Source organism: Lepidochelys kempii, chromosome 3, assembly GCF_965140285.1.
Source record: "Lepidochelys kempii isolate rLepKem1 chromosome 3, rLepKem1.hap1, whole genome shotgun sequence".
NCBI classification, from domain to species: domain Eukaryota; kingdom Metazoa; phylum Chordata; order Testudines; family Cheloniidae; genus Lepidochelys; species Lepidochelys kempii.
This window is the reverse complement of record NC_136382.1, coordinates 16,338,977-16,353,964: the sequence shown is the minus strand read 5'-3', so window position 1 is coordinate 16,353,964 and position 14,988 is coordinate 16,338,977. Positions and strand designations below refer to the sequence as shown.

General features: G+C 41.5%; 1 protein-coding gene across 3 annotated transcripts in view; it reads left to right on the top strand.

The window, feature by feature from the left end:
- RCAN2 (regulator of calcineurin 2) overlaps positions 1 to 14,988 on the top strand; it is a 170,500-nt gene that overhangs the window by 93,249 nt on the left and 62,263 nt on the right. The window contains exon 2 of one of the 3 annotated variants that reach the window (XM_073335792.2): positions 1,612 to 1,663. The exons of the other annotated variants lie outside the window; for them this stretch is intronic. Within the exon in view, the coding sequence (XP_073191893.1) occupies positions 1,612 to 1,663 (52 nt within the window). The remainder of the gene's footprint in view (positions 1 to 1,611; positions 1,664 to 14,988) is intronic. 3 annotated transcript variants of the gene reach the window in all.

Sequence of the window (14,988 nt, the reverse complement as noted above, 5' to 3'; positions counted from 1 at the left end):
GACACTTTTCTTATAAGGTATGTGGTAGTTCATTAGGTTTTGCAATATGGGCGAGCAGTCATTTAGGAGTCAATCTTCCACAGCCGCGAGGAAAGTTTTAGCAATAAGACTCCTGTTACATTCAATGGACATTGGGTGGTGTCAACTTAGCCCATCTCATTTAATTAAACCCACAGTTATAGAGTTGAATTGAGGCCCAGAGAGCCATGGTGAATAGACTAAGCTGTCCAATCATAGGTTTAAATCCCCTGTCCCCTTTGTTTCGTATAAATTGGCCCTCTGAATAATAAATATGACATTTCAGAGAGCAGATTAGGCTAATGCAGATGTTACCATTTTCCTGATGCAAAATTAATGGTGCTTAGATATCAAAGAGAAACACCCAAGATTGTTTTTTAGACAGATAAAATAGGTAAATACAAATACTAGTGATGGAAACGTCAAATGCATTTCTACTCATGAAGTTACATAGGTCAGTTATATAATGAGAATTCTACTTTATTTTAATGCCTTCAGGTTGTCATTTTATTGTAGAGACATTTTTACAAAAGCAAGAAATACATTTATTAATGAAAATCTTGTTTATTTTTGGAAGAGAGATTTCAGAAATCAGTGAACAAGGAAAAGAGAGAGTAGTATAAAAATGAAGGATTTTTTTTAAAGTTAAAATTGAGAGATTCTTAGACTGACCTCTTCTGGGCTGGGAATCTCTTCATTCCATCTATGTACAGCACCTTGCATAATGGGGCCCGATCCCTGGTTGAAGTCTCTAGGCACCACACAATCCAAATAATAATAAATATTAATGGATTAATATAAAGGATTATGAACCTACTGTGTGCACCACAGCTATGGTACAGTGTGAAATATGGAAGGTATCTCAATGATAGGAGAAAGCTTTGCTGTATATGCAGAACGGCCATTGTTTTGTATTTAACCCATAGTGTGCACTTACAGGAAGCAAAGAGGGACTAGTCTGACTGGCTCTGGGGACTTTGGGCTAATGCACATTGGAGCCAGGTGTGCTATCTGCATTTAGACAGGGTACAGTGTGCATATTCCTATCCCAGCTCATTATTGGATGTAAGCATGGAGGGGTTCTGGCCATAGTTCTGCCCTTCCCTTGCTGCTCTCCCTTTGGAAAGTCTAGCAGTCTGACACCACTTCTAGACTTGGGACATTCAGGGAGTGCAAGGACAGTAATAACAGTTCTCCTCTGAGACTGATCTGTTTGGCAGCCTTGAGCAGGTCACTTCATTTCTCTGTTTCTCACTTTTTCCAGTCATGAAACTGGCTAAGTCATAGAGATGCTGGGAGATTTAATGTTTTTAAAGAGCTTTGAGATAGCCAAGGGAAAGGCATTCTAGAAGGGCAGAGTATTACTGCTCATTTTCATATTGTCAACCCCATGCACTGAAAAAATCATGAGTCAGGCTCTCAAACACTATGAGGTGGTCTTAAAAATCGTGAGATTATTATATAATAATACATTTTGAGTCTTTATTTGTCTTCTGGTTCTTGAGCCTTTAGAGTTCATGTTTTCAGATTTTGCTCCACAATCGTGGGGACTGTGTTTTTGTAAGCATATCTGAGATGTTCACATAATTTCAGGTCTCCAGGAGATGGCGTTTTAAGAAAAATACCAAATAACATGAGAATTGAGGTAATGTTTTATAATTTCTCTTTAGAGTGCTTTTATGTCTGATAGCTGTTTTCTCATTGGCAGAATTGTTAGAAATCAAGCAGAAATATAATTACTACATTGAAACCATCTCTGAATTGAACACAAGTGTAATAGCTCAGCTTGAGGAAACGTGTACATGCGTGTTATCTATTCTTATGTAGTACTTGATTAAGTAGAATAAATAACAAAGGTGTGGGGGGAGGCCTCTCTCTTTTGACCTGGAAAGCAATCTGTGTCAGTATCAGTTCATGTTTGAAAAGCAGGATCACTTTGGTTTTGGGGAGAGAGGATGTGGAGAAGATTACATTTGAACATACAAGCAAGATGCTAGAGTTCAATTTAAAATAAGAGAGTTGTAAAGGTAAATATTTTACATATGTTTCTAGGCTGGGTCATCTGGGCTCTGGTTCTCAGTATAAAATCCCAGTTGCCTGCTGATTATAGGTCATAAACATAAAGAGGCACAAAATCAACACGGATGCTCAACCTCTAAATAATCAGCTGCTTTCTGCGTGTGGGAAAGATCGTGTAAATGAAAAGCGACTGATAGCCCAGAACTTTGTGCATGTTTCTCTGGAGCCACAGGAACAGCAGGGCTACTACCAGTGTTTCGGGCTCTGTTACTTCAGTTCCTGTGGTAAGCCAGACTCTTAGCCAGTGACGTGACCGTATGGGTTGGGGTGCCTGTTGCTAGCGCAGAATGAAGCACTGAGAGGCACCTGTGATGTAGCTTGTTTGGATGCTGCATGTTTCCCTTTCCAGCACTGTCCTTCCCCAGATGACCATTGTGGTGAAGGCTGCAGAACTCCATGGTAAAGAGCCTCCAAAGAAGGAATGGGTTCAGTCACAATGTTAAGTTATTTGGAATAATGATGTAACAAGACTCTCTCTAAGTTTACTTTCAGTAGGTTTTAAGACATACAGAATCACTTGCATGTGTTTACACTGTGCCTGGCTTGGAGGAAATGAGCATTCACTGTAGTAGTTGAAGTCAATGAGAGCTGCAGGTGAACATCAGGTGCATTATGCTTAGCACTGTTAAGCCATTCTATTAGTGTTTCTCAGCTGTGTTATAGAAACTATGGAACAAATGTGAAGTTAAGAACAAGACCTAGAGTTTTATATTCTCCCCCAATCCGCCTTTCCATTAAAGGTCACACAGGAGTATTCTCTTTTAAGAGTGGTAATTAGACAATGGGCAATTTATAGTCAGAGTAAAGAAGATCAATAGGATGCTAGAATGTGTTGCTAGAAAATACAGTGTGAAGGGTTCAGTCACAGAGACCCCCTTGGAACTGCCACCTGATGTGCTGAAATTATCTCTGAGCCCATTTTCCCTGCCACCTTGGGACTCCAGAACCCTGCCTTGTTGAGCCAGACAGGCGAGCTTGCTGCAACACAGACCCAGAGTCTGGGCCATGCCCCCAAAGCTGCAGACTTTAACTAAAAATGGCTCAGCAGGTTACCTGTCTCCAGCATCCAGAAACCCAGTTTCCAATGGGATCCAAACCCCAAATAAATCCATTTTACTCTAAATAAAGCTTATACAGGGTAAATTTATAAATTGTTTGCCCTCTATATCACTGATAGAGAGATACGCAAAGCTGTTTGTTCCCCCAGGTATTAATCACTTACTCTGGGTTTATTAATAAACAAAAGTGATTTTAAGTATAAAAAGTAGGATTTAAGTTGTTTCAAGTAATAACAGACAGAACAAAGTAAATCACCAAGCAAAATAAGCAAAAACACACAAGTCTAAGCCTAATACATTACAAAACTGATTACAGGTAATATCTCACCCTTGGAGATGTTCCAGTAAGCTTCTTTCACAGACTAGAGTCCTTCCTAGTCTGGGCCCAATCCTTTCCCCTGGTACAGTTCTTGTTAGTTCCAGCAGACATCTCAGGTGGTAAGCAGGGGTTTTCTCATGACTGACCCCTTTTGTCCTGCTCCCCCCCTTTTATAGCTTTGGCACAAGGCGGGAATCTTTTGTCTGTCTCGGTCCCCACCCTTCCTCCTAAATGGAAAAGTACCAGATTTAAGATGGATTTCATTATTATGTGACATGGTCACATGTCACTGTAAGACCCCTAGTCTCCATTCTTCCTGAGTTAGCCCACACGTACACAGGAAGTCGTGCAGGTAAATAAACCATTTACAACCAATTGTCCTAGTCAATGGAAGCCATCAAGATTCTAAACCACCATTAATGGCCCACACTGCATAATTACAATAGAAACTCAGAGTTATACTTCATATTTCTAGCTTCAGATACAAGAATGATACATGCATACAAATAGGAGGAATATATTCAGTAGGTTATAACCTTTGTTATGATACCTTACAAGAGACATTTTGCATAAAGCATATTCCAGTTACATCATATTCACACTCATAAGCATATTTCCATAAAACATATGGAGTGCAACATCACACCAAGCAATGAATGTTTTCTTTTTGGGACAGAAATAGGTGGACATAGACATGGAGTACTTTTATCCTTGTCTGTTTGCAGTATTCATACATAAGAATAGAGATATAGTTAGATAGTAAAATCATAGCACAGCTTCTAACTCAGTTGCCCAGCACACAGGTCATGGAGCTCCAAGAACCAACCCTGTTTAAGCGTTCAGTCATTCTCTCTGTGCCCAGCTGCTAGGCAGTGTGCGTTTTCCCTCAACAAAAAAAAAAACCCATTGTCATGACTATGTGCTTGGGCTGTTACTCAAAATTGCCCTCACTCATTTGGTTGACATGTTTGTCAAAACAACGCTTCAGCGAATGGAATTTTCCAAAGGGAGACTTTTGAGACTTTTATAGGGTGTCCGTTCTAATTCCTCTGTAAAAATGTAATACTGTCCGGATTCCCACTCTTGGGTCTCAGCTCCCTGATATGAGACACCATGGACTCCCCCTTTGGCCCTTTGATGCACAGGCAGCTCAGCTGCCTTCTGAGACCAGTTGCCCTACAAAAGATTCTATATTCCACATTTTTTCCTCTGGCTCAGCTAATGAACTTGTCTTCCCTTCCCTGCTCCCTTGCATTAATAATGCAGCTGTGAGGGTGATTTCCAGCTGCTGCTGCTCCTTCAGACTTCAGATTGAGTTTGGTCAGCATTTCTGTGTCCTCTGACCCTGCTCCCCTGGGTTTCCTTGGGCCACAGAGCAACTTCTCATAGCACCAGTGTCATTCTGGTGCATTTAACTGCATATCTGCATTGTCTTTGAGGTGTTGGTGACTCTTGGAAGCACGGAAGGTTTTTCAGCTGCAGCAGTTTGTGGTGATGATTCTGGTTTGCTGAAGATAATTCTATCTATGTAGATATATGTCCCCTTCTCTGTAGTAGCTAAGCACTTTCCAAATATTTATGGATTTATATTCACAACTTCTCTGTGAGGTAGGGAGATATCATTAGTCTTATTGTACAGTTGGGTACTGAAGCATGGAGAAATTGATTGTCTTGCTCCAGGCCACAGAACAGTCTGTGGAAGAGTCATTAGACACCAGATCTTCTGCATCCCAGTCTACTGTCTTAACCACAAGAAAATCTTTCCTTGTTTCCATCTCATTATCCTGGAGACATTATCCCAAGCTCTGTAAGAGAGAGAAGAGTGTCTCAGAACTTAATGAGTTTTCATGAGAATTTTGTGAGTCAAAACCATTCTGGGCTTGGAGTGCTTCAAAGAAGCACTGCCTAGCCCAGCTTTTGAAATAAGTGTGGCCTTGCAACTCTACCAGCAGAGAGACACTTCAGTGCAGGAAACTCCCAAGGTCCTGGATATCAGGGCAGAACTGTCCCTTGAAACTGTAGTTCTCAGGCTGTTACAAAGCAGCTCTTTGATGTGAACATGTTGAGGCCCTGGAGCTTAAGGTAAATGGTATTAGCACAGAATCACACCACAAAGCTGAAGTGCCAATGAGTCCAGTTGGCATGTTATTGCATCAATGCATTTCATATGATAGAGCTGTGATACTTCAGAGGTCAAAAATGGAGGCCTTGGAATACAGTCACGTAGTTCAGAGGAAACATTGATGTGCTATGTCCTCTTTGTAGGAATCAGTGTAGAGCTTATCCTTCAAGCCACCAAATGTTCTGTCATAAGTCTCATTCCACCTAACTTCTCCATTTTTCTCTCCCCCAAATCAGATGTATGAGGGGTGTAGCAAGTTTGGAGTAGGTATGGCTGAAGAACCAATAATACCCCATTTATCTCCCAAATTATTAATCTCCCTTTTGGGGAAGAATGGGCACTTCATTAATTGTCTCTGTCTTAGCCACTTCTGGTTTTACCTTATCTACATAGTCAAAGTACTTAGTTTCTCGTTGGGCTATTATCACACTTGCCTACTCTTATGGTTAATTCAGACTGGGCTATTTTTGTCTCCACTCTTTTTAGCTGAACTAGGTGGCTAGAGTAATCAGGGCTATAAATACTCTCATCTGCCAATTAAGGAGCTCTATACTGCATTTGAATACTCAGTGGGCATGTTTCACTACTGCATTGTTCCTGTTATTGTAACTCTATTGAAACCACCCCCTGGGTGCCAGCTCTTTTAGCTAGTGCTGGTCAAAAAACGGGGAAAAGATTTTGCAATCAGAATTGAAATTTTGACATTTCCATTTTGCAGGGTCTGGAACAGAACTTTAAAAAAATTAAAATTTTCAGATTCTTGAATGTTCAGGCCCCTTCCCTTTTTTCACCTTTCCCCCCCTTTTACTACTCTAACTTTTCATGACTATGGCACTGGCTCCATTTCGGGGGACTATAGATATGATGCAGGACCTGAGTCACCACTCTGCTACTTCAGCTTTATGCTGGTATAACCCAATAGATTTCAGTTACATTGCTTGCAACTTTGTTGGGTACAAGAGAAGTCAATCTATAGCTGAAAGGAGGTGGACATTTTTTGTTTGAAATTTTATTCTATGAAAAATTGCCTCATTCCAGCACTGAAATCTTTCATAAAAACTCCCCCCAAATTTTTGTTTATTTTATTTTATTATTTTGTTTTGCTATAGAAGACAATACAATGAATGATGTAACTTGAAGTCTTTAAATTGTGATTTGAGGACTTCAGTAACTCAGCCAGAAGTTACGGGTCTATTACAGGAGTGGGTGGGTGAGGTTCTGTGGCCTGCAATGTGCAGGAGGTCAGACTAGATGATAATGATTAAGGATACAATTCTGTCATGGAGGTCACAGATTCTGTGACTTTCCGGGACCTCCATGCCTTCTTCAGCTTCAGCCAGACACAGTGGCAGGGCTGGAGCAGCTATAAGCCCCAGGAACAGCAGTGGGACTGGAGCAGAGCAGCAGGCCAGTAGTTAGCCCCCACCGCCGGAACAGCAGCCCTGGGGCTGCGTCAGCCTCTGGGGCTTGAGCAGTGGCTGTCAGGCCCTACCACAGGAGCAGGGGTGGGGCGGGGTGGGATCAGCTGCCAGAGGTCAGCCCCCAGCAGGACTCTGACTGTTCATCCCCCCACAGGGTATTTTTAGTAAAAGTCATGGACGGGTCTCGGGCTTCCATGAATTTTTATTTATGACAAAATCTTAACCCTCATCATGATGGTCCCTTCTGGTCTTAAAGTCTAGGAGTCCAAGTTTGTGTATTTTTTCTCACTTTCAATTTCAGTTTCTTTTTTTAAGTTTTCCAAAAAACTCTGTAACTTTTCAAAACATCCTTAGCTTTGGAACACTTACATAGTGGCAGAAGGAACAATGAAACTCTGTAACTCTGCCACTCTGGACTCCAGTCCTCTTAGCAGGCACAATTGCAGTATGTTCAGCTGAATGTCTGCTATTTCAGCTGCACACTGTCTTCTGTACCCCGCAAGGTCCTTCCATGAGACAAGGAGTCAGCTGTTTTGCTCAAATAGCAGCATCTCAAGAGACATTGCAATCTGCAATGAGCATCACATCACCCTGAAAAATGCTTGAAGTAGCAGAGGATTCATAGTGTGTTTAGTTGAGAGCGGTCAAAACAAGCGATTTTCAGAATCCCACTGCACTAAAGGGTTAGGGGGAGACATGACTCCACAGCTCTCTAATTGACTTGGAGTCTCTATGTGACTGCAGGATTAAGTGTAGCTTCATACCAAAGCTCTTCCACAATTTTTTTTTCAATGTGGGTGCACAATTATCCTGCCAGACCTCGTTTGGCCACAGCGTCGCACTAGGAGCTCATATTCAGCTGATTTTCCATCCTGACCACCAAACCTTTGTCGGAGTCACTGCTTTCCAGGATAGAGATCCCCATCCTGTAAGTATGGCCTACATTCTTCCTAGGTGTATACACTTAGCCATATTAAAATATTCTAGATTGTGAACTCTTAAGGGCAGGAACTTCCCAGATGTATGAACATTGTTTACGACATTTGGGGGCATTACTTTCACACTAATAATAACTTAATCTAGCTATGTCAGTACACTTACTTCTAAATGGAGCGGATAATGTTTTCCTACCAAACCTGGATGCTGTGAGGCCAGTTCAGTTAATATTTGTTTAGTGTGCAGAGTTCCTCTAAGGTGTGCTATGCAAGTGCAAATAATTGATAATAATAATTGATAATAATAATACTTGATAAAATTTCACAACTCGCATGACATAAGTCAATATTATCCCCCTTTTATTGATGTGGAAATTGTGGCACAGAAAAGTTTAGGCCCTGTTTTTCAAAGTGGCGACTGATTTGGGTGACCAACTTGATTTTAGAACTGCTGAGCACCTGCAATTCCCAGGTGAAGACAACGAATTTCTGAACGTTCAACATCTCTGAAAAGCAAGTGTGAGATATCTCAAATTGAATACCAAAAGAGGCACTTCTGAAAATGTGGACCTTAGTGATTTTTCCAAAGTAGCACAGTCAAGTGTTTGGCTGTATTGGGAATAAAATCCAGATCTGATACCTCATCTTAGTTTTTAACCACTAACAAGGAAACCACTAACTTTTTCATAGTATAGACTCCATCTTAAAAGAGTGACTTGCCTGGACCTACCTCCTCCTATCCGCCACTGCAAGGGCCACTTCCCTTCTCATATGGTATCACATAGCAACTCTGTGACAACAACAACACTTACTTCCTTGGAAAAGTGAAATCAGACAAATATTTAGTGTATTTTAGTTGTCTTTTTAAAGCAATTTAAGAACTGAAAACAAGGAGGAAAGCCAGGATAATGTGACCAGTCAGTTTTCTGCAGACCACCACTGGTCATGAATCATAGTCTGAGAATCAGTGGACTAGACCTACTAATAATGAGCACTGGAAATCAAGCCAAATGGTGGTTATCCACAACAGCATTATATCTGCTATTCATAGTAGTGAGACAGAAAAAAGTTACTGATCTCTTTATACAACTCTAGAGAGAGAACATGTTTTCTTAACCTGCATATTAAAGAATTAAAAGTTCAGGTGCATTAAGCAATCTCTCTTGCATTAGCAATAAATAACTAGACTAATACATTTCATCAACGGCAATGATTTAAGCTACATGCACATAGTCTGCTAGTTCCCAAATTACTTGTGTTTCTCAGGAGAAAGATTGTGGCGTCACTGAGCACACTTGAATGAAGATTTCTGCTCAATGTGCAGCATCAGTTATAAAAACAAATAAGAGGCTTGGCTGCATTAGGCATAGGATCGGGAATAATATGGAAAATATTGTAATGCCATTATGGACATTCACAATACATTCTCTACTTAAATGGTGTGTGCACTTTTGGTTCATGGTTCATTCAGTTTCAAAGGCAGAGTAGAAGGGCACAAATGATTATCACAGATAGGAGGATTTAATACAGAGAAGCTTTCGAAAGACTAAGAGTATTTACTCTGGGAACGGGAAGAGCGTTGACTGGTATAGGCATGGAGAATCTAAAGAGGTAGGGGTGTGTGTTTGTATTTTATTTACACATGCACGTACACGCAGATTGTACATGCACGTATACAGTATGTAGCTACTAATGGTTACAGACTGGTACTCATCTGTTGCTTTGAAATCCTAGGAACTACAGATATTTTATCTTGAGCTCAAGAATGAGGTCTTCCTTGTCTGTAAGAAGCATAGCATATGGTGGTCTGGCTTACTTTTCGCTGGAATCTATCATACCTAGTTATGATGTAGTTGTATATATCAGTTTCCTCTTCTGGCTACGCTAAACAAGTTGCATCCAAAAATCTACAATCTGCCCAAATTGTTATTTTTGGCTTGACAGACCATAGGTTACTATATCTTTTACAAATCATTATTGAATACTAAAATGGCACCTGTCTTCTGTTTTTCTGCTAAAATGTTAGTTTTACCGTTGCCCCATCCTCCCACCCCATTTCACCCTATTTGTCTGTTTTTGTCCACCTCTTATGTCCTGTGTGACTTGTAGATTGTGAGTAACCTGGGGCAGAGATATCCTTTTTGGTACTTGTTTGTTTATACAGAGCTTTGATACTGATCCTTGATTGGGGTTCTTACATACTATCATAATATAAATAATACATTTTAATAAAACAATCCGTGGCATGGATGACATTAATGTTAATACCACTGTTCAGATTATAAAATGTTATATGAGCTGACTATCAACATTTAGCAATGGGCATTTAATTGTTTAAAATTACATTATAACCAAAAAGACCAAGATAATTTAGTTGTTATTCCTGCTACCTGACACTGTAATTACAGTTTCTGTGAAAGAGCAAAGAACTTTACAAGCGGTAATTCCAGATGAGTAGCTAGGTATTATCCCTGTTTTACAGATGGGAAAAAGCTGAAGCACAGGGAGCAAATGGCCTGTTTCCGCAAACCCTTAATTTCATGAATAATCCTTAGCATGGTCTGATCCAAAGCCCATTGAAGTAAAAGGAAGTGGTTCCATTCACTTTCATATCACTCTAGTCCTGCAAAATTGTACTCACATGAGTAGTGCCATTGATTTCAGTGGGATTATTCACACGGAGTAAAATGTTGCAGAACTGGACTTTTAAGAGATGTGTTTACAAAGGTGCATAGCTACCTAAAGATGCAAATAGGCACCTACTGGCATTTACAAAAAGTATCTATGCGGATTAAGCACCTAGCTTTTACCATTAGGCAACACTGACTTTCAGTGGTAGTGAGGTGTCTGGTGGGATTTACAAAGGTGCCTAAGTGAGTTAGGAGCCTATCTGCATCTTTGGATGCCTACGTATCTTTGTAAATGTGGCCGTAAGTGACATGAAAGGTCACACAGTGAGTAATTCATGCACAGGAACAAAGCCCAATGTTGTGGTCACCCAATCCCTTCTCCAACAATGAGACATCCCTGCCTCCCTATCAGTGATTTCTCTAGTAGCATTAGATGCAAGCTCTACTAAGGGTGCATTGTACTAAATAGGTCCAATCCAATAACATAATTTTAATTGTGATTTGCTAATGATTGATACTTTTTCCCCGCATTAGTAAATGAAAAAGATGTTGAGAAAAACGGTAAGGTTTTTAGCTATAAAACAGAATTATTGTTCTTTCCCATTCTTGTGTTTCAAAAACAAAATCTTTGCCAAATGGAAATTAGCCATTTGTCTTAGAAATGGCACATGTGTTGTTTATGAACTATAGCTTTCTTCAGAGATGTACCACTGCTTGCCAAATTGAAGAAGAAGAAAAGTTTGGGGATTTCTCCCCCTCCCCTATCTATCTAATCTAGAAATTTTGGAATTGCCAAATTGGATCAGACCCATGGTCCATCTAGTTCAATGTCCTGTTGAGAGGAAGGTGCCAGAATTGCCTTTTATAGGCAACTCTTGGCCTACACAGGCCCTGCTCTCACTCTGCAGGTTAGCAGTCGGGCACGCAGCAACCACCTAGCCCTCCAAGTATCCCCTGAAGTATGTAACCCAGCTCCAGTGGACATTTGCAGTATTCACTGATCCACCACTTCCAAAGAAGCAAGACGCCTAGCTTACCAGTTCCATCTCAGCTCACTGCTCCGCTTACCTCACGGCACTTAGATTTGTTGGTAGTGAAATCAAGTAGAAGTTTATTTAAAAACACACAGAGATTCAAGTAGGAGTACTGGCAATAAATGGTTACATATAAAATCATAACACACAGTGTAGACTTAATTAATGAGATACTCTTGTGTCTAATAAAGTATTGCACATCCAAAATCCTTGCAGCGCTTTACAGCCAGGCAGGCCATGACCCTTCTTTCATGAGACAGGCACACTGTCAGTTTGCCTCCTAGGTGAAAGATTCAGTGTGTCTCTTTGCTATGCTAGACCAGTCCTTTGCCTTTATTCATAAACTGGACACCCACTGCTGTATGTTTCTTCCTCTTGTTGATTTCACAATCTCTCCATTCGCCCCGGCTCAGTATGTAAACAGGCCTGCAGTGTGAGGCAGACAATACGTAAAGGCCTGACAGGGAAATAGGTGGTCTGTTACCTCAGAGATGTTCCCCTCAGGCATGAGGTGTGTCACCTCCTAGTGACCTACCTTAACTCCAAGACCTCAAAAGCATAATTTTCAGTATAGATACAGAGCTCCTTAAATATTCTCCATAAAGACATTTCACAATGATTATGATGACCAGTGGGCTACTGGCTCTCAATAGAGACCTCACACACTGCCCTTTGGTGAACTATTAGGCAAATATCTGACCCAGGAGATCCCTGTGTAACTCTGTGCACCCCCTGTGCCCTCTGCCAGTTGGCACCAAGGACACCTTGAGTCAGACACATCACTTCTGAATGTGACCCACTGAGTACTGGTTTGTTTTGATAGGGAAAGAGGTTGAGGTAAATTAATCCCACCTTAATCTCCACTTCTTTTCTTGTTCTAAACAAACCCTATAAAGGAGTCTGTGTTAGTGTAATTCACACACACAGAGAGCGGAAGAGAGAAGTACAGCAACAAAAGCAACCAACAAGAGGGTTCAGTAATATGTAAGTTAAACTAGGCCACCCCAAACTTTAACTTACATCTGCCTTGCATCTTCTAGCTAGCTTCTTGACATGTAACATACATCACTTTACACTGGCATATCAATAACGGGCAGTCAGTAGGTCTACGGGGGACTTCAGTATAAGGGAGTCTGTTATTTCGCTTCATGTATCACTTCCAGTCTTTGTCTCTTTAGCTATATTTCACACCCACTTTCAAGCTGTTCCTTGAACTTTGCTCTCCTTTTCCATATTCCATTTTTCCCATTTGTAGCACTCTTTTTTAATGTAGAAAAAAAGTGTAGTCTAGAAAAAGCTTAAAACATTTAATAAAACAATGGAAAATTGTGCTTGCTGAACGCATCATGTGTAATTGTCCTCTAAAACGCTATCAAATTACAGAAGTATAAGTTACGTTGTCATGGGTGTAGCTCTCACAAATGGTTGGATCCCAATATCCTTATTAAATCCCTTCTTAGGCAAAACTTCTATTGAATTTAATATGGCATCCATTCAGCAAAGCACTTAAGCATCTGCTTAACTTTAAGCATGAGCAGTTCCATTGACTTCAAATCTTCAACCACTTCCCATATACTTAAATACTTTGTTGGATTAGGGTCTGAATGTAAATTCTGCCAAGGTGAGGAGGAAGATAGGGGAGTGTCACAGGGTACACTCACCGCTAATGGGCCTCCTCCTGGTTGCTCTGGCAATTAGCTCTTTCTAGGTCCAACACCCCCTTCTGCTGGTTGTTGCACACCATGTTGCAGCCTCTCTCACTCTCTGCGATTCTGGGTGCTCTCCCTTCATGGCTTGGTCCTCCAGCCAGGTCACTATGTGCTTTGCCCCTTCCAGGGTATCAAAGTGTTTCTGTACAAACTGTCTCCAGCAGTCTTCCCATTCACTCCCCAGTTGGTGCCACTTCCCTAGTGGCTGGCAGGGGAACCCAAGTCCATCCTCTATTCCAGATTCCAAGAGCTGAGGGACCCTCTGATTAGCAGCCACGGTCTGCACGCTCCTAAACCTTGCTGCCATTCCCTCGAGCCTTTCTCTACAACCTCACTCCTAGATTTCCTTCTTTCCCTCTCTAATGTCTAGCAGCTCCCTCACTGCAGCCCCTTTCTGCTGACAGCTTCCTGGCTTCATCCTAGTCGGGCCTATTCCTTCTCAGCTGGGCTCCATCATTTGGGGGATTACTTAAACCACCTAATTCTGCTTAGCTGTGGCCTATCCAGTTAATTGGTCCCTTCTCAGGTTCATTAACCCCTTCTAGGCTAGTGTGGGATAAACACTCCCTCACAGGGAGCTAATTCTAATCTTGCAGTTGTGTTGCATTGCTATAATCCAATTGATTTGCATGGAGTTATCCAGGATCTACACCTAATTGATGTGAGAGGAGAAACAGGCCCAAGGATGTAAGGAATGGGCCCTAAAAAGAGCTCTGTATCTCATAAGAGTTACCAGCAGAGCAAGAGCAATTGAGCTATTCAATAGCTATTGAGCAATTGAAAAGGATGGAATTCTTTTCTACCCGTCCATTGCCCCTTCCCAGTATGTGTGTTTTGATCAGGGATGCCTTAGCCTAACCATCCCGATGTGTCGAAAGAATAGTAAATATGGCAGGCGACCAGTTTGGCTTAACGGTGAAATCCTAGCGGATCTTAAACATAAAAAAGAAGCTTACAAGAAGTGGAAGGCTGGACAAATGACCAGGGAAGAGTATAAAAATATTGCTTGGGCATGTAGGAATGAAATCAGGAGGGCCAAATCGCACCTGGAGCTGCAGCTAGCGAGAGATTTCAAGAGTAACAAGAAGGGTTTCTTCAGGTATGTTGGCAACAAGAAGAAAGCCAAGGAAAGTGTGGGCCCCTTAATGAATGAGGGAGGCAACCTAGTGACAGAGGATGTGGAAAAAGCTAATGTACTCAATGCTTTTTTTGCCTCTGTCTTCACGAACAAGGTCAGCTCCCAGACTGCTGCGCTGGGCATCACAACGTGGGGAATAGATGGCCAGCCCTCTGTGGAGAAAGAGGTGGTTAGGGACTATTTAGAAAATCTGGACGTGCACAAGTCCATGGAGCTGGACGAGTTGCATCTGAGAGTGCTAAAGGAATTGGCGGCTGTGATTGCGGAGCCATTGGCCATTATCTTTGAAAACTCGTGGCGAACGGGGGAAGTCCCAGATGACTGGAAAAAGGCTAATGTAGTGCCAATCTTTAAAAAAGGGAAGAAGGAGGATCCTGGGAACTACAGGAAATGTCTGAACCACCAAGGACACCCTGAGTCAGACACATCACTTCTGAATGTGTTTTAAAGAGGGAACTGACAGTCACCTCAGTCCCCGGAAAAATCATGGAGCAGGTCCTCAAAGAATCAATCCTGAAGCACTTA